We start from the raw sequence: 18,754 nt of genomic DNA, 5'->3' as shown, positions 1-18,754 counted from the left end.
TAGACTAGAGTTTTTAGTACTTTTAGCGTATGATGAAACCATTGAATATAAATTTAAAATTGTAACGGCTGAAAAATGTCTGTATAAATGTTTTTGTTTATTGGTCAATTATTGCACACTTAAATAACTAAAAAACAAAGAAATCGTTAATAAGTTAAATTAAAAATACAATACGAACGAAGACTAAACAACTAAAACTGATGCTAGATCCATGCTGATCTTAAAGCTTATGTATTTACAATTGAATGTGTTTGAAGAAGTTGCTGATAGATTTGGTATAGAGCGCAGTTTTTAAGAAAATAATGTAAAACTAATGTTAACGCTTATGTTGCTGTTGCTGCTGTTGTCTTTCCGCTGCCTGTTGATCTTCTTCGTCGTCGTCTTCGTTGTCGTCATCATCGTCGGGCGATAGGCCCTCAATCAAATCTTCCAAGTCATCGTCTCCATCATCGACATCATCGACAAATTTATCGATGCGTTTGAGTAAATTATGTTCGCCATCTGACGTTTCATCTTCACTCACATCCAGTTCGCCATCCGCTAGCAGCTCTCCCTCTGCGTCAGCGTCTGCGCCAGCCTCCTCAACCTCATCTTCTTCATCATCATTGTCTTCGTCGTATTCCAGTTCGTCTTCCCCTGCTGCCTGTAGCTTAATGCGAGACTCGGGCAATTGATCATAGTCAAAGACCTGGCGAGTGGCACGCGGCGGTTGTTCAGGCTCCGTGCTCGTCGCGATCTCTGAACCATTCTTGACCTCAGGCTCCTCTTTCTCCACCTCTTGCAGCTCACTCTCTATGCTGCCTGCATGACTGCCAATGCGAGGTTCCGGCTGATGTGGTATCGGTTTTGTCACCACCGGTTTAAGTCGCGTCGTTGTTGGCGCCTCGCTGCTAGCTGCAATCTCGTGGGCATCGGCAAACATGTTATCTAGCAGACTGAGCAGATCATGCACGCCACTGGGCGGCGTATTTGTGGTCGGTGAATCAAGCTGAAGCAGATTTGGCCGAGGAGTTGGCTTGGCAGAAGGAGTTAGGGTGGGACGGGGACTGAAAGAAGGATTTAACGGGGGAATTGCAGTAGGTAGAGGAGTTGGGCTGGCCAGAAGATTTGTCAGCGAACTAGGACTGGGCGTAGGTTGTGAACGAAGACTTATGCTGGGACGGGAACTGGTAGCTTGAGTTGGCTTTGTCGTTGTTGTCGTTGTCGTTACTACTGACTTTGGGTTCGTCTTGATTGCCGCGGTCTTAGGGGTCAGAAGCGGTAGCGTTGCGGTCTTCTCTAGAGTTGGCGCAACCTTGGGCGTCTTCTCATTTGTTTCAGTCGCCTTTGCATTTGTCTTAGGCTTCGTCGTCGACGTTGTCGTAGTGAACGGCAGGGTTTTAGTATGCAAATGCTTGACCTGATAGGTCTCCACAGTGCCGCGCTGTTCATTGGGATCCGCAATGCGCACCACCGGCTCTCGCTTTGAGATAACCGGCACTATCTTGGGACTGTGGGGATCCAGTTCGTTTTGGCCATAGGTCTTCACCTTAGAGTGACCCTCAATGATGAGATACATGGGACCCAGTAGGGGTTTTGGCGGCTGTTTGTAATGCGAAAAGAGCGCGTCTGTAGTTAATTCCGGGGCCGGGGCCACTGTGGGTCGTTTTGCCAGATTGCTTGTCTGCGGTATCATCAAACGGGAGCTCGATTGTGTTGTCGACGTCGTCACCGGTCGCATTGTAGTGCTTGATGTTGTGCTCAACGTTATGGGTCTAAAACCAGCGGTGACAGCTGGTAGCATTGTGGTGTGCGGTGTAATATATAGCTCTGTTGGAGGACTGCTCGTCGTGGGTGTTTCTATGGTTGGTGGACCCGGCACAAAGGTGATTGGCGCATAGGTCAATGGAGCGTAGGTTGAACTAGGCAGCTGCATATGCTGTGGTTTTGTAGTGCCCATCAAGTACTTGGTGGCGGGCATAGTTGGCTTCATGCGCTGCTTTATCGTGGGCTTCACCAGCTCCTTTTGCAGCAGCTCGTGCAACCAGGGCTTGCGTGGTGCTGAATGTATGGCATTGAGCGAGCTGCTGCCGCTTTGTGGTCGGGAGAAACTGTAGTGTTGCATGGTCTCCTGAAGATGCGCATCGTTGTAGCTCGGGTGTTGGGGAGAGGAAGAGTACCAGCTGGAGGTCGCCATGGAAGAGGAGGAGGGACTGCTGTAGTGGGGTTTGCCTGACGTGGAAGGGGAGGAAGTCAAAAACGGAGCGCTGTAGCTGCTGCCCATGTTGACGCTCATGTAGGAGTTGCTGCTAGGCGAGTTCATCACGCTATGACGATACTCCACGTGGTTTGGGCCATGAGCCTGGTTCATGACCATACCATGTCCCTGCGTCTGACTTTGGACCATACCAAGTGCTTGAGCCTGACCCTGAACCATACCTAATCCCTGAGCGGGGCCCTGGACCATGCCGAGTCCCTGAGCCTTCATCATCATGGGCGGCGGCATGAGATGCGTGTGTGGCATGTGCTGTGGCTGCTGCAGTGGTTGTGGAGCGTAGTAGCTGCGTCGGATACCCGTGTACTTAGACTGCTGAGGAGCATAGGAATGGGACGAAGGATGGGATGAAGGATGAGGCGAGGGATGGGATGAAGGATGGGGCGAGGGATGGGAAGAGGAATAAGGCTGATGCGAGGGATAAGATGAGTAGTATGAAGACTGTGACGAGGGATAAGATGAGAAATGCGAAGACTGGGAGGGATGAGATGATGAAGCCTTTGAGGAATAAATAGCTGCTCCCGACTGCTTCACTTGTCCGGTTCTCAATCGATCCCGCTCATTGGCAACACCCAGCAGCAGTACTTCGCTTTTGGTCTTGTTTCTTAACATATCTCCCGGCAGCTGTTGTCTCGTCTCCTGACTACTCGCATTGTTCTCGGCCCAATAACGAACGCGTTCCAGCGCCGGCGGACTGTAGTCATAGGTGGGATCCTTTTGCAGTGGATCGCCATGTCCGAGTGGACGCCACTCGTTGTTGTTGTTGGGATCCAAGCGACTGGCAGCTGAAATGAATGAGAAGAGTGAAGACAAGCTGACTCAATAAAACATGAACAGTTTTAATTGCCACTCTGCAGCATCAGGTGCTGCCCCCCGGCCAAAGACTGAGATGCATATGCAGCTGAGAGCTAAGAGTGTGAAGAGCGTTACAAATCATAACTCGTTAAGGTGTTAACAAATGCTTTTACACCGTCACCTCGACCATCAGTTGGCGAGGCAGCTATAAAATTTGAGCAAATTGAGCAAATTTGATTAGAGTACAATTTTCTGCTTTTTAGTTTCTAGAGAATTTGCTAATGTTATGAAAGTTAACTGTTTTTTATGATAAAAGTTTAATCAAAATAGATTTGTCTTTGAAGATGTGAAATTTTATTTATAAATTATCTTTGCTTCTCATTTATAGAAACCAAAATAAGTTCCCTAGGTCCAATATCAATCTAATGGTTTCCTTACTTTAATATTTATGTAAATTCATTGTGATAAGTTTGATTTCGATCTGCCAAAGAAACAGTAATTATTAATTCAAATAATAGTGTCATTAATAAATTTATGGATCTGTATTAAGTTGCACAGTTTTCAGGCTTAAATATGAGCTATATCCATGATCGCTTCGAGTTAACCTCGCTGCAATTTGTAGTCCATGAATATAATTGATTTGACTGCCAATGGCAAGTGCAATCGAACCGACCAAGTGTGGGCCAAGACTAATGTCGGATCAGATCAGAGTGGGAGTCGCTCTTGGCGATTCAATAAAGCCAAAGTCATAGTTCAAACAAGAAAGACCGTAGGCGCCCACCTGCATGCCACAATGATGGAGTTGGGGAGTAGAAAATCTCACTTGGCATAGAGTAGGAAATCACAGTTGGTTGATCAGCTGCCAATGGCCAATAACAAATAGCGTGAGTTGATTGACTGATCAGCAGCGACTGATTTTTGGGAATTGGCAATGGGGTATGGGGAAGGTGACTGAGGCGTGGTACTGGCAGCTGGCCAAAAGTTATTAGCTGAAAGCAGTCAAGACGCTTTCCATTCGAAAAGCAGCTGAACGTGAGCATATGCAACAGGAACTCATTGCTAATACTTCACAGGTCTTATCAGTCAGGGAGTTGCCGCAAAAATGCATTGTTTTTGGATGGAGGGCGTCTCCAGGAACAAACTTGAGTTTTACTTTCAATTTTTGATTTTTCCTTATTGCAAACTCTTATTATGCTATGATCTAAATTAAAATGTGAACACATTTTTAATTAATTAGTTAAACCTAACATTAGTTTTTTGTTATTTAAACATTGTGTTTATATAAATTGTGTAAGATTTAATCTTTATAAATTACATACTTTTCTTTATAGCAAATCAAAATGAGTGTTATGATACGATTTTTATACCCAATATGTGAATTTTAATCATCATTTCACAATTTTGCTATTTCAATGCAATATACAAAATATTATTTTTTAAATATTGTTGAAATTATGAAATTAATAATTCCAATTTGAAATTTTGAAAAGTTCACTTTTACAATTTAAAAAATTCATTTTACTTAAAATAAGTGCAAAAAAGTTATGATAAAAACAGTGAAGTCAAAATTGTGAATTTCTTAATGGTTTCTTTTTCGTCATGAAGAATAATTATCATATTTAATTTGTTTTACTTTCCAGTCTTCCGCCTTCCCTCTCCACTCTCCGCAGTGCAATCTCCCCAATTCAGTGGTTTCTCCAATTGTCCTTGCATAATTGCCCAGTAATAGTTTTCACTTTCATTTGCCGCACCACATTAAAATAGCGCGCATGATTGCGTTAAAATTGTTTGCATCTCCTAATGTTGGCCATTAAAATAGCGCCCCTCTTCTCTCCCCACCCCACTCTCCTTAAGCCACCGCTTATAGGTGAAGCAACTGATCAACTGGATCTCTTGTTGTGGTCTCTTTGTGTCAATTATGTCGGCATTTGGTGCTGGCCACAAAATCAAAGTGCAAATCTTTCATATTTGCGGCATTGCAGGCAGTTCATTGCCACGCTGCCCCTTTCCTTCCCCCTTCCTTCTCTCACCACTCAGCTCTTTCGCTTATTGTCTTTGCTCACCTGCTGCTGTTGCTGTGGCTGTTACATTGGGCGTCACAATGGCCAAGACATTCACTTCATCCTGACGATTGGCAGTCTTCACGCTTGCTGTCGCCGTCGCCGTCATAGTTTGTGGCAAGACCTCGAACACATCATCAGGCAAGGCGCAACAATGGTGCACATGCCATAGCAGCATGCAACACAATATTGTGGCCAAATTGTTGGTTTTGTGCCGTTCGCTAATCATTGTGCAGCAACAATGCGGCTTATCTGTAAATGAAAATTTCGGAAATTTGAAATGTAAATTACGCCTTTAGCTGATTCCTGATTTCCCGATTGCCAAACAAAAGACTGAGGCAACGTAAGCTTGATTTGCACTCTCTTAAACAAGTCTTTAAACGCAATGTCTAAGTGAATAATTTCATGTTATTAACGTGACTTTTGCACATATCCTTGTGTTAAGCTGTATTTTGGGGGAATTTGCAAAGTTGTTTCCTCGATTGTTTGTCAAGGCTATTGAATGATCGTTCAGTATTTGTGGTAATGATTAAAATTCCTTGAAATTAATTATCTATATCTTTTTTAAATGTAACTAGAGTTACAAGAGCAAGAAGTAGCTTTTAGTTTTTGTGTTACACAAACAAGCATTTTGAATTAATTTTATTTTGATTAAAGTAAAAAAGTCAATATTCAGTCTCTCTACTGTTAAATTACTTATGAAAGTTCTTTTTATTGGCCTTATAAATACTAAATTACTTTTCTATAGGAATTTACATATTTAATAGTTTTATTATTAATAAAAATTTATAACCAACCAAACAGGACTGTTAAAAAAAAGCTACTATCATAATTCCAAATAAACGATTATTGTGATAGTTTTAACTTAATATACATATTGGAATTTATATTGCTATGTATAAAGCTTTACGTTGCTGTAAAGTGAGAGACGAAAGATAAATAAAGAACTGGCAGAAAAAACGTAATGAAAGAGACCAGGACAGGCACAAAGAAGACCGGCCTTTAACTGACAACTTAATTAAAAGCCATCTCAAGATGACTTCGAATCTTGCTCTTGGATCTTGATCTTGGTCCGCCTTCAGTTTGCTTTTGGGTGGTCGCATTTCAAAGGGGCTTTTTTCTGGGACACATGTCCTTAGGGTTACGTCTGGGCCATCAACGGAATGAAATGGAAAGATCTCGGATCTCGGTTGCGATGTCAACGTCGATCGTCGAATGAAAGTGAAACTTGTGCACAATGTTTCTGCTTCACTTTTTTTTTTGGAACATAAAAAGCAACAGCAACAAAAGCCAGAGTAACAAAATTTGCATTTATTTTGCAGCGGCTCCGCAGGTTGTCGTTGTTACTGTTGTTGTTGTTGCTGCTGTTGGGGCTGCTGCACGGCGGCCAAGTTGGCGGCAATCGTAAAAATTAACTTGATTACTACACGCATAAATAAAGCCATTAAATGGCAAACATCTCTCTGCACGGCCGGGCAATTAAAATCAAATAAAATTTACCGACAACCAACGAATCGAAGCCACCGTAGAAGCTTCGTTATATCGGCAGAAGCGTGTCGATAACAAAAAGCGATAGGCACAAAAGAGAATTATCGAACGTAAAGGAAAGAAGCGGCCTCTCTCCTATTTACAATTACTTCTATAAAGTAGGCCTTTTTTATTAACTTGTTATTCAATTTGTATGATCTCGTTACCATTTGTTTTACATAATGCATTTAATTATGCATAAATTGCGTTATTTAATTATGAATTTTATTATGTTTTTTCATGAATGAGCTTTCAGCTGGTCGCGTTAAACGAGTTTCTGCCGACAGTGCAGGAAGTGTTGTGCGCTAATGTTTTATGATTAGTAATTGCTCTTATTGTTTACTTTTTAGATGATCTAACTAATAAGTATGTTTATAGGTAAACTATGCATGTAACTTTGCGCTCTACAAGCGATCGATAACAGGGCAGTAGAATTATGTAAGGGAATGTTGCGCTGTAATTTAAATAACATCACATAACATTAAAATAACCAGCAGAAATTGAGCACTAACATGCATGAGGCGTTAACATATTCTTTGTACATTGCCTTTGCTCTGCACCACTGTTAACTTGAACAGTTGAGTTATATAGCAGCCAGCTTACAATGAGCAATTCGTGAATTATGCGCGTTGAATATAAATAGTTGAATTATATGAACCTGTAGCAAAGAAAGTAAATTGGAATGCAAAGTATCAAGATGTGCTTTTAATAATTAACATTTAATTGACACATTTACGCCTAGTGTATTGGCGCTCCGACATAAGCATAAATGTAAACATGATTAGTGTTCGTTTTGCTGTTTTATATGGGCAATATTTTCATGAGCATTCAATGTACTTGTTGCTCAAATACTTTCGTTACTTGAAGCCTATCGGCAAGTTAATCTTGAGATGCTTAAAAGCATCGCATTACATTGGCATCGTCATCGTCGTCTAGGCAAATAAATGGCCCAACCCAATGCAGCGGCTGTTAAGTGAACGCTTAAGCCAATGAGGCGGCTGTGAATGCATTCAAGATCGAAATAGAAAAAAAAAAAACAAACAGACCAATAAACATACAAACAAGCGCAACCAACAGCAATACCATCAACAACAACAAGAGTAAGTGACAAGCTAAAACCGAAAGATTCATTCAAGTGTGCGACACTTTTTATGCGTGAAATAAAAAGCGACGACAACAACAAGCTGGGATGCCAACATGGCAGCGTATTAGCAAAGACAAATACTAATTGCAGCCAAAGCAGCAGCAACATTTGCTGCAACTTGCAGCAGTTTTAGTTGTTTTTTGCTGCCCGGCAGTTAATTTCATTTAAAGAATGTCATCTTCACTTTAAGTGAAAGATAAATACACACACACACACACACTATGACAACAACAGCAGCAAGGCAAGCGCAAACACACACACTCAAAGTAAATCAACAGTTGTGAATGTTTGGCATTGTCTCCTTTTCCTTCAACTTCAACTTCATCTCGAACAGTTGGCGCTTTTCTGCTGCCAGCGCTGCGTATGAGTGATGTTTGTATTTTGTTGTTGTTGTTGCTGCCGCTTCTGCTGCAGCTGTGTTGTTAGCTTACGAGGAGCGTCTTAATTCTTTGCGCAAATAACGTTTCTGCACATTCGATTTCGCTGAGATTGCAACAACATTCGCAGCAGCGAAAACAGTAAACAACAAAACACGCACAACAATCGCCAGCTGCATTTGTTTTTGTATGTGTGTGTGTGTGTGTGTCTACAATCGACAGCATCAATTATCGATAAGCTTCTTTGATTACCAGCTCTGAGAGCTACGAAACCTTCCTGAACTGCCAGCTTTTGAGAGTGTGCAGAAATTAATGGAAAATAGCAGTAGAATATTTTGCAGTAAAATATTTTTTGTAAAATGATCCATGTGAAATTAAAATTTCTATTTAAAATTAAATTCACTATTCTGTTTGAGCCAAATCTGAAATCGTGCAGACTAATTAATGCGTATTTTAGAGATTTATTCAACTTATTTAACAAATTTAAATTGAAAGTCTTAAATTTATAGAATGTTCAAATTTAGATTCAATCTTTTATTTGAAATAATATTTGGAAATAAATTACTTTTTAATATAAAAATTATACATTCATTTTGATTTGGTCTGAACAAACAAATCATGTCATATAAGCTTTATAGAATTTTCAGCGCGTCTAATGATTTTGCATTTTTAAAGTAGAATAACTACTTGCACTTAGGGAATTTAAAATTGTATATTTTAGTTAAAATTTCACAATATCCTTACTACATACGTTTTCTTCTTTACAGCAACTTCACCCAATACAAATTTGCATTTTCCATTGTATGAAATTATTCCTTGATCTTGCATCATCTTTAGCATACATAAAATACCTACCATTCAACGCAGGCACTTTGGAATTGAGTATAAACTCAAATTTGCAGCTGTTTGTTGTTAAACGTTGGAATTATCCTTGAATTTGTTTTTTGTTTGCTTAACACGTTGTTAATCGTTGGAATTCTCCTATTATTTGTTTTGTTTGCTGAACACTTTGTATTGTTTAACATTAATATTTGGCTGTCATTGCTTGATTAACTTGGTTATTGTAATTGCACTATGTTTTTTGGGGGGCTTTGACAGCGGCTTTTAATTTGGCCCATTCGCATACGCAAATTCAATTTCGATTCGAATTGCAATGCCAAACATTTCATTTCATTCAGTATAGTAAATTTCACTTTTAAAGCGGTGACGACGAGTCACACTTTGGGCCCGGGACCGAGAAGACTCGAATCAGTCATTCGCACCGTTTTGTGTGTGTTCGAGAGGAGCAGGAAACTCGATTGTTGTCGATGTCGATGTCGAAGTCGATGTCGATAGCGTTGCTGTCGTTGCGGTTTTGCTGCGTTGCATCCGTTTCAAAACGCGTCCGTTTGTTAACTGATTTCGCGTTGTGTTGGCCAAAACTCAAATTCGAAAACAGTTGTAAGAAGCGGCGTCGTCGACGACGACGACGACGCTGCAAACGTCGCTGCCAGTACAACGAACCAGACAAGTGGCCAGACTGCCACCAGACCACCAAATACTCGGCCCTCTCTTGGCTCCCCGCTTCACGAAAAACAACAAAAAAAATCTCCAGGCGAGACTGCGCAATTGGCAGCTGCACTTGTCGCTGCCTCAGTCGTCGTCAACGGCGCTGCTAACGCTGCCGCTTGGCGCTGCCACTTGCTGTTGACCACAGCGAATCAATAAACATGCGTCAGCGTCTCTGTTGCCATCGCTGTCGACGTCGACGTCGCTGTTAGCCGGCAAAGTTGTCGTCTTTTCGCTTTTGTTGCTACCTTTGGCTTTAGCTTTAGCTTCAGCTTCGTCTTCAGCTTCAACTTCGGCTGTGGCTTTGATTTTGGCTCTGTTGCTGGCTTTGGCATTGCCTTTTTTTTGCCGAGTTGTTTCTCAACTCCTGCTCTCTTCTCTTCTGCTTTGTGCCGCCCGCAAACAGACTCACTTTTCACTGCAACTGCAACTGCAACATGTTACTGACTAACTGACTGACTGCCTAACTGATTGACTGGCCAACTTGACCATGAAGTTGTCTCCAACTCGGATTATCAAATACAACAAACCGGAGATGGTATATCGCATCGTACAAACCTGGTTAATAAAGTTAGGTATATATTTTAGTAACTTACTTATTACTATATCTATTATTACAAAATTATGATATATAATAAAATATTTTGTCGGAATTCCTATAAATGTTATTTTTATCAAATCTGGTTTTTCATTTTTCATAATCGTGGAATTAAGATAATTATTATGGTTTACTACATGAATATTCAAACAATTCTATCATTGTAAATCTGACTTTAATTAAAAACTTTTTGCATTGAGTTGTAAAAGTTATTAAAGTATTTAAAGAATAAGTTTTAATTCATTTATTAAAATGTATAAGAAATGTTAAGATTATTTTTCGATATTGCGAAATAGAACAAAATAATAAAAAACTAAAACCAATAATTAATTTGAATTGATATTGGAATTTATATTTATTACAAGTTTAATATAATTTAAGATTTTTTGTACTTTTTTTTATAAAATTGTAAGCGGAAGTAAACAAAATTTGACATGACATTTGAATTCATTCTTATTAAAACTTATATGTTTTCTTTTCTCTTTTTTTAGTCTAAAGTATTTATTATTTTATTGATGCTAATATGTATCAATATTGTTATTAAGACATAAAAAATAAAGTATGATTTTATGAGCTTGAACAAAAAAACATTGTCAACATTGTATTCTACATTGATTGAGTGATGCGAGTTTCAGTTGCTATTGCGTGTGTCATTGATGATTTGCTATCTGGGCGGTCAACGCTTGATCAACTTTCGCTTTTGTTGCACAGCCAACAACAATGACAACAACAGCAGCAATTGGCATGTTTTGTGTGTTGCATAAAGCGAGAAAAAATGGGGATCTCTTGGAGTTTGACTGAGAAAACATTTCTTTGGATTTAAAATTGAAAAATATGTTAAAAGCTTAAGGCAGTCAGCAGCAGCAGCAGCAACAACAAGAAAAGTAGCAGCAGTGAAGTGACAACAACAACAACAACAGCAACACTTGAGAGTCAGTGTGACAGACGAGTCATGATGCCAATGCCAGGGTTGTGACTATTGTTGATTTGTTGTCGTCGACGTTGTTGTTGTTGGTGTTGGTGTTGTTGCTGTTGGGCGTGTGCGTATTTGCAAAAGAGTTTTGTGGCCGCTGAGACATGCATAAAACTTGTAAAGCCATTAAAAGCGCTTACAGTGCCAACAGCAACAGCAACAACAACAGCGGACAAAACAATCAAACAATATTGTTGTTAGTTCCCCATTTGATATTGCTGCTGTTGTTATTGTTTATTGTTGCTGTTGTTGTTGCGAGTGCGCGGCTCATTAGCTTGATGTGTTAATTAAAGCGAATGCTGCAAAAAATTTCGAATAACTACAACAACAACAACAAAATGACTGCAAAAGTCGCTGCCAAAAACAAAAGACTTAGGCAACGAACTTGCCACAATGACTTTCACAAAAGAATGCAAAGCTGTCGCGTTAAATATGACATTGACTGACTAACTGACTGAGTGATTGACTGGCTGAGTGAGTGACACGCCCACAGCAACGCCCTCCTCCGTCGCTCTCTATGAATCTTTAATGTTCCCTTTTTCCCTTTCTCTGTCTATAACTCTTATTTTCTATATACTATATCTATGTTCTGTATCAACATCTTTATTTTTCTCTCTCTCTCTCTCTCTCTCGCGGTCTTTAAGGATTACTAGCTCGAATATTTTTCATCTACATCTTTCTCCTTTTTTTATTGCAACTCTTTTCCTCTCGCTCTCGATCATCGCGTTTGTTGCGTTTGTCGGCTTTTGTCTTTGTTGTAGTATGACAAATAAATTTATGCTGCTGGCAACTTGCAGCTTGGTCACTTGGCTTAAGTTTTGCTTGCAACTCTGCATGCACTTTGGCGCCCCTCTCTAATTAGCGCTTGCGTGTTGCATGTTGCCTGTTGCCCGTTGCTTGGTGCCTGTTGCACGGTCCATGCTCCATGCTTCATCCTGCCGCGCGTATATATGTAAATCGTATCAATAAATTTATTGATTTCAACTGTTGCCGCTGCGCTGACTTGTTGAATATTTTGCCAAAGCGATTTATGCGTCGAGCATGCAAATTTGTTGTTGCTTTAATGAACATGTCGCCATCATGTGGAAAGAGTCATCACCACACGCACCGCACCGCACTCCTCTCCTCCCCCTCCATACTCCTCGCTTCGCACTCAATTTCTTATTAGGCAGCCAAAAACCTTTCACTTGTCTCTAGCAACAATTTCACCCTACAAAATATATATTTTGTTAGTAGCATATTTCCGGGCAGCCAAAGAACACTTTCAAAGCAACCAATTGACTTGCATTTGGGTTAGGGACAGTTTCGGCCACCTGTGTTGCATCTTTAAGCAGGCGAAAATGGCGAACAACAGAGTGAAATGTTGTCGTTGTCGTTGTTGTCGCTGTTGTCGTCGCCCCTGGTGCATGGCTAATTAGATAAACAAATTTGCTGGCGACGCAACGAAACGAACGCTACATTGTTGCACGCATTCGAAATTCGAATTATTGAAAAGTGAAAAAGCAACAGCAACAACAACAACAACAGTAATATTGCTTACAGTTTCTAAAAGAAAGTGAAAAGGCAAACGCACGCTCACAGAACGCACAGTGCGAACGTCAAGCGTAAAGCGTAAAGTGCGCCGCCTAATGGCCGTCAACGTGCAACGCTTGCCGCTAGCTGCTTGCAACATGCAGCCCACAACGTACAGCGCCTTAGTTGGCCAGGACCAGACGCAGATCAATCCCAGAAAGAGCTGGACGCGTGTCACGACTCTCGACACTTCAAAGCCATTAATCATAAAGCAAATACATTTATGAAAGCAAAGTCAAAAGTCTTTTAGAGATTGATTAGTCAAATAAATATTAGAAAATATTCATAACGGTCCCAGAAAGAGTTCCTTTATTTATTTCTTAAAACTCTATTGGGTAATTATTATGATTTGTTTGGGTCTCTTTACTCTCTCTTTATTTTCGTTTTTCGTATTTTTCAAAAATTCAAATTTTAAACACATTGTTTATTCAACTAACGCAAAAAAATGTTTTGTCAAGTTTTAAGTGTAACTAATGTTTAATTTTAATTCAAAATACTCTATTGAAATTAATAGTATTAGTTTATTTGCAAAGGATTTTAAACTTTAATGTTTAATTTGATTAACATATTCTCAACCAATTACTTATCTTATTAGCATTTAGTCTTATGCTTTTAATTATGCTATTATTGTATAAATTCTAGTTTATATGTTATAGTACTCACTTCTATGAATATAGAAAATTATGTGAGAGTTCGAGTTCAGATGATGTACTTATCTTTACTTTTTATATATCTACACTTACATCAAAACTATAATATTAAATATTAAACAAATTCTTCAGTTAAAATAATACTTTTTGTATATCTACACTTACATCAAATCAAAATTAGAATATTAAATAACATATTAAACAAATTCTTCAGTTAGTAAAAATGAATTTACAATGGAAGCTATTTAGCTGATAAGTTTCATACGTAGAACATAGAAATTCTCGGAAATTTTTCTTTTGGGTATTAAAATGTTGAATCAATTTCCAAGATTTAAATGTCGTTTAGTTACTATCTTATGTCTGTGGCATTTTGCAATATGGTTGGAGATGGACACGAGCTCATCTCTGACAATCACTGCTAAATGCCACTGATCTGCAGCTAAAGACTGAGAGCTAAAGACAGAGACTGAGACAGAGATAGAAACAGCAATTGAAGCAGTGTGAGAGACAGAGACTGAAACATGGACAGAGCCACAGTCATTCACAAGTTGTGATGCTAAACAAATATGACTAATTATGGAGGAACTGAGACTGCGACGGCGACTGGAACTGGAACTGAGACAGAGGCAGAGACAGAGACTGTGAGTACGAGTGCAACTACGACTGGATACTCAAGAGGTTGGAGACTGGGAGTCGACACTAAACAGTGCCACATAATGCGATCGTCGTCTTCGTTTCGACGTAAATGGGCAGAGACCGAAGAGACCGAGACAGAGGCAACAACTTGGTAGTTGTAACCAGTTGGGCATAAAAGCAGCCAACAAACACCCGCAATTTCGCCAATTCGTGGAAAAAAAGCAAAACAAATAAAATACAAATACAGATGTGGAAATACAAATGAAAATAAAAATACAAAATACAATTGCAGTTGGCAATTTCAATGAATGAAATGCGTTTTACGCGCAGTTTTCACTGCCCCGCTAATCTGGCTGCCTTCCTCCTCCTCATCTTCAACTCTCTCTCTCTCTTCCACTGCTGCAGGTTTAGGGGCTTCAAAAGGGCGTGGCAACCTGCTGCTCCAGCAGCGCGTCGGCAAACTCTTTGAACCGCTCCAGCCAAAGACTCTGCGCTGGGGCATTGCGCCAGTCACGTTGATGGCCGAGGATTTTGTGAACGCCTTGAGTGTCCTGCCAGCACGTGAGCACAGGATCACGGCCTGTGTGGATGCATATCGATCGCAGAGCCTGGAATTTGGCGATCGCCATCGGGTGCCGAATGTCTTCACCAGCTTCGAGCAACTTGCCAAGTGTCCAGATGTGGGTGAGTATTAACTAAGAAATTTTAACATTACCTTAAAATTTTAAAAACTAATGATCACAGCAATAAAGTTAAAGATAGAAACTATAAAATCAAATGAGATATAATTTTATAATTATAAATAAACAAGTAAGAAAGCTACAGTCGAGAATGTATACCACAAAAATACTGAAAATATACTAGAGGTTGTAGTTGGTATATCAATAAAGTAATTCACTTTAATATACCATAGAGTGGAAAATATACCAGATTGCTAATCAAAGCAACGTTTAGGTGTTTAAGAAGTCACAAATAAACAAGTAAGAAAGCTAGTGTCGAGTGTGCTCGACTGGAGATTCCCGCTATCCATTTTAAGTAAAAGCAAAATAATGCGGTTTTATTCTCAAAATATACCACAAAAATACTTTTAAAAATATGACAAATGGTATATTTTGTATATTAATATGATACTACATTCAATGAATACTATATAAAAAGCAAAATAGACCAGATTGTCCGTCAAAACAACCCGTAGCCGCATTGCCCCGTAGACCAGTAGCAACATTGTAGATTTTAAATGGAAATATTATAACAAACAATTCTAATACATATATTTTACAATTGTTTAATTAACTTTAATAGACAATTTTCAAATAATAATAACATTACCAAATCTATGTACCTTTTCCGTTGCTCTTGCCAGATTTAATTAAAATGTAATCTCAGCTTTCTAGATTCCATTTTAAAATGATTTGTATCCTCCCTTTTCCTTTGCAGATGCTGTCTACATATCGCCATCGAATGGCATGCACTGCGAGCTCTGCCACCTGATGCTCAACCATGACAAGCACGTGCTCTGCGAGCAACCCTTGGCCATGACTGAGCAGCAGGTGATGGGGCTGATGGACAAGGCGCAGGCACGTGGTCTCTTCCTCATGGAGGGCATCTGGTCGCGTTGCACGCCCGCCTATCGCATGCTGCGCGATCACCTGAAGCGTGATCAGCTGGGTAGAGTCTATCATGTGGATTGCAGCTTGGGCTGGCCTATATCCAAGGATCTGGTGGACTATACGGGCTATGCGGGCGTCACAAGGGACTTGGCTCCATATGCTTTGCAGTTTGCGCTTTGGGTTTATCGAGCGGTGCCGCAGTCGATTCGGGTGAGGGGCAAACTCAATCGACAGGGCGTCGATGTGGCCAACACCATTGATGTGTACTTTAGCGACAATCGAACCGCGCGTTTGACACTCAGCACACAGGACACGTTGAGCAACGAGGTTCAAATATTTGGCGAGAGGGGCAATGCCAGGGTAAGTCTTGAAGCAACAAAGGTAGTTTTACTCTTGCAAACTTTACCACTCCTAGTTGAACAATCTTTGGTGTCCCGATCTCTTGGTGTTGCAAAATGTGGACTATTCGTTTACCCTACCGCAGTCAAAAGAACCAACCACTTACCACAATCGCATTGGACTCTGCTACGAGGCGCAGGAAGTGCGCAATTGCATCCTGGCGGGACGTACTCAAAGCTGCCTTTTTAGCCACAATGAGAGCCGCTTGCTGTCCAACCTAACCAATCAAGTACATGATATGCTGGGAGAGCAATGGGAAAAAGTGTTGGCACTGAGAGATCAACAAAAACAGCAACAACAAAAAGTGCAACAACAGAAACTGACAGAACGAAAAGAACAGCAGCATATAGAGCAAAAACAAGAAAAGCAAAAGCAATTGCTACAACAAGAAATGCAGCAACAACAAGTTCAGAACAATTAAAAGCTCTGCGGAGTAGATAACGAGGCGTGTGTTCCAGCTTAGCACAGACTGCAACCACCTGCTAATGGCTGCGAAAGCGTTCACAACACCCCAGCGTAGACTTCAACCAGTCTGCAGCTTTTTTTAATTAGCCGTTAAGTAAGAGAGGCTGGTACGCAGCTCACAACAACTCCCAACACAACTCTACCTGCTTATCTTGCAAAGCTTCTTGAACAATCTATTGCGTTGTGGCTGCGAAATCATGCGGAGCACATCGAACCTTTGAGAAAGACCAAAAAACTGGTCAGTGACTAATACGTGAGGCGGTTTCCAAAGCAAACTACAATAGCAATTTTGTTGAGACGTATACATAAACAATGATAAGAGCGAACAAAAAAAGCTTATCACCGGCATGGCGAGTAAACAAAGATGCATTTATATAAACAAATGGGCAAACAATTAAATTAAGAGCTTTTCCGTTAGAGCGCGAAGGGAAAACTAGGTCGACGGGCAGGGATAGAAAATTGAACGAACAGGCGAATATATAATACATACAATGTATATATATATAGATAAACATAAATGTATGTATGTGTGATATTTACATGCATACATATATACATACATGAATAGTTATGTGCGCCTAATCACGTCGCCTGCTTTGTTTTGGTTTAGTAGTTTGCCATTTGAGCGTTAACGGAAAATTTGTGGCAATGAGCCGGGCAGTGACATGGAAATGCAACATGTGTGTTTTGCCTGCCTACTTGTCTAGCTGGTGATGCAATTCGAAATGCAGTCCCAGGGACAACTGCAATGCGACCCAAGTCAAGGGTTGCTAACGTGGCCTTTTACGTAAGAAGAACAAGAGCATGCTTGCAGTGTTTTAAAAACGTGTGTATTATGAAAGCAAAATTTAAATTGTCGAGGCAAAAATATGTTTGACGTTGCCATTGCGTTTTTTTTTGTATTTTTGTTTTTGTTTTTTTGTTTACCGCGCATTTTGTAAACACAACACAAATAAATTGCGCAGCAAAATTTTGCTGAAAGTTTCGCTCTCTCTAAAGAACTTCAAGTGAGAGAGAGTTTTGGGGCAATGACAATTTACAACCCAGTAGTGAATGACAATTGGAAAATTCTAGAGCTCTCAGCAAGCATTGCAAAAGTGTCATTGGATACGACGGGAAGCAAAAATAATTTGTGGGAGAAGCTTATAATCTGAAAGCAGCAAGCACAAAATTCTAATTAAGGTAAAAATTTGTGTAATATAATTATAAAACATTTTGTATAGCTACAGCAAATTGTCCACAGGGTCTCCAGTTTTGGGAGAGCAACGAGTCTGAGAGAGAGTGCCGGTCTGCCGCCGCTCTTGCTGTTACAAACAACAACAAAACGTCAGCAAAAAGCTCGCGGTGTGTATAAAAGCAGGTGTCAGTTGCGCATATAAAGTTCAATTTCCATTCGTGTTTTGCAGCGAGAGGACTTCGAAGAAAACGCAGCACATACCCAGAACAACAACTACAACGCAAAAAAAGGAAAAAGCCAAATACTCATTTAATTGCAATAAGAAAGATCTCAAAAGAAAGCAAACATGTCTGAGGCACACTTTGATGAGTACGAGCACTACAACTTTGACCATGGCAAGCACATCTTTTCAAGCCACAGCGGCAAGCAGCGCTCCAAGAAGGAGGCCACCGAGCACACCAATCACTTCGACCCCTCTGGCCACTCTAGAAAACTATTGACCAAGCTCATGAACACCAACAACAACAAGAAGACTGTGAAAAACTGATGTACAAGTCACGCCAAAGCGCGGTCGACACAACAACACACACACAAAAAAACTTGAGCAGAAGAGTGCAAAACAAAAAAAAATACATTAAAAGGCGAATATTGAAGTTTGAAAAATCAAAGCAAATCAAAGAAAGGTAGCCCAAAAGGAAGAAGAAAGAAGAGGTGAACAGAGGAGAGACTGCTGCGCCAGCGGCGGCAGCTGGCACTGTCTGCTCTCGCTGGAAAACTAAAAAGAAAAGGAAAAGAAAAGAACACGCTGGAATTACTTATTGCATAGTTCTAGTTTATAAACAAATTTTTTCCTAAACTTAATACACTTACCATACAGACTTATAATTATAATTTTAAGCTTAGTGCGATTCAAAGTATGAAGTTTGCTTTAGGTCTAACTTATAAAATAAAAAGAAAAACACAAACTAA

General features: G+C 40.1%; 3 protein-coding genes across 4 annotated transcripts in view; 2 read left to right on the top strand and 1 right to left on the bottom strand.

Annotated features, from left to right (window-relative positions):
• LOC132798887 (trans-1,2-dihydrobenzene-1,2-diol dehydrogenase) overlaps nucleotides 1-18,149 on the top strand; it is a 23,078-nt gene extending 4,929 nt beyond the window's left edge. Inside the window, exons 2-6 of one of the 2 annotated variants that reach the window (XM_060810893.1) lie at nucleotides 14,540-14,818; nucleotides 15,572-16,104; nucleotides 16,160-17,790; nucleotides 17,852-17,952; nucleotides 18,015-18,149. In XM_060810893.1, coding sequence (XP_060666876.1) covers nucleotides 14,540-14,818; nucleotides 15,572-16,104; nucleotides 16,160-16,564 — 1,217 coding nt within the window. In that variant the 3' untranslated portion in view covers nucleotides 16,565-17,790; nucleotides 17,852-17,952; nucleotides 18,015-18,149. Of the gene's footprint in view, nucleotides 1-14,539; nucleotides 14,819-15,571; nucleotides 16,105-16,159; nucleotides 17,791-17,831; nucleotides 17,953-18,014 lie in introns of both variants that reach the window. The other variant, XM_060810894.1, reaches the window with a different exon arrangement.
• On the bottom strand, nucleotides 248-9,546 carry LOC132798932 (mucin-2). The gene is made up of 3 exons (XM_060810967.1): nucleotides 9,013-9,546; nucleotides 5,113-5,361; nucleotides 248-3,039 (listed from the first exon to the last, which is right to left on the bottom strand). Exons 2-3 carry the CDS (start codon nucleotides 5,336-5,338, stop codon nucleotides 317-319), a joined length of 2,949 nt encoding a protein of 982 aa, XP_060666950.1. The 5' UTR covers nucleotides 5,339-5,361; nucleotides 9,013-9,546; the 3' UTR covers nucleotides 248-316.
• LOC132798888 (nuclear protein 1-like) lies at nucleotides 18,057-18,754 on the top strand. Its single transcript, XM_060810895.1, has one exon. The coding sequence runs from the start codon at nucleotides 18,132-18,134 to the stop codon at nucleotides 18,330-18,332; it is 201 nt and encodes a 66-aa protein (XP_060666878.1). The 5' UTR covers nucleotides 18,057-18,131; the 3' UTR covers nucleotides 18,333-18,754.

This window comes from Drosophila nasuta, chromosome 2L (genome assembly GCF_023558535.2).
Source record: "Drosophila nasuta strain 15112-1781.00 chromosome 2L, ASM2355853v1, whole genome shotgun sequence".
Classification (NCBI taxonomy): domain Eukaryota; kingdom Metazoa; phylum Arthropoda; class Insecta; order Diptera; family Drosophilidae; genus Drosophila; species Drosophila nasuta.
Note: the sequence above shows the minus strand (reverse complement) of the source record. Positions and strands in the feature narration are given on the sequence as shown.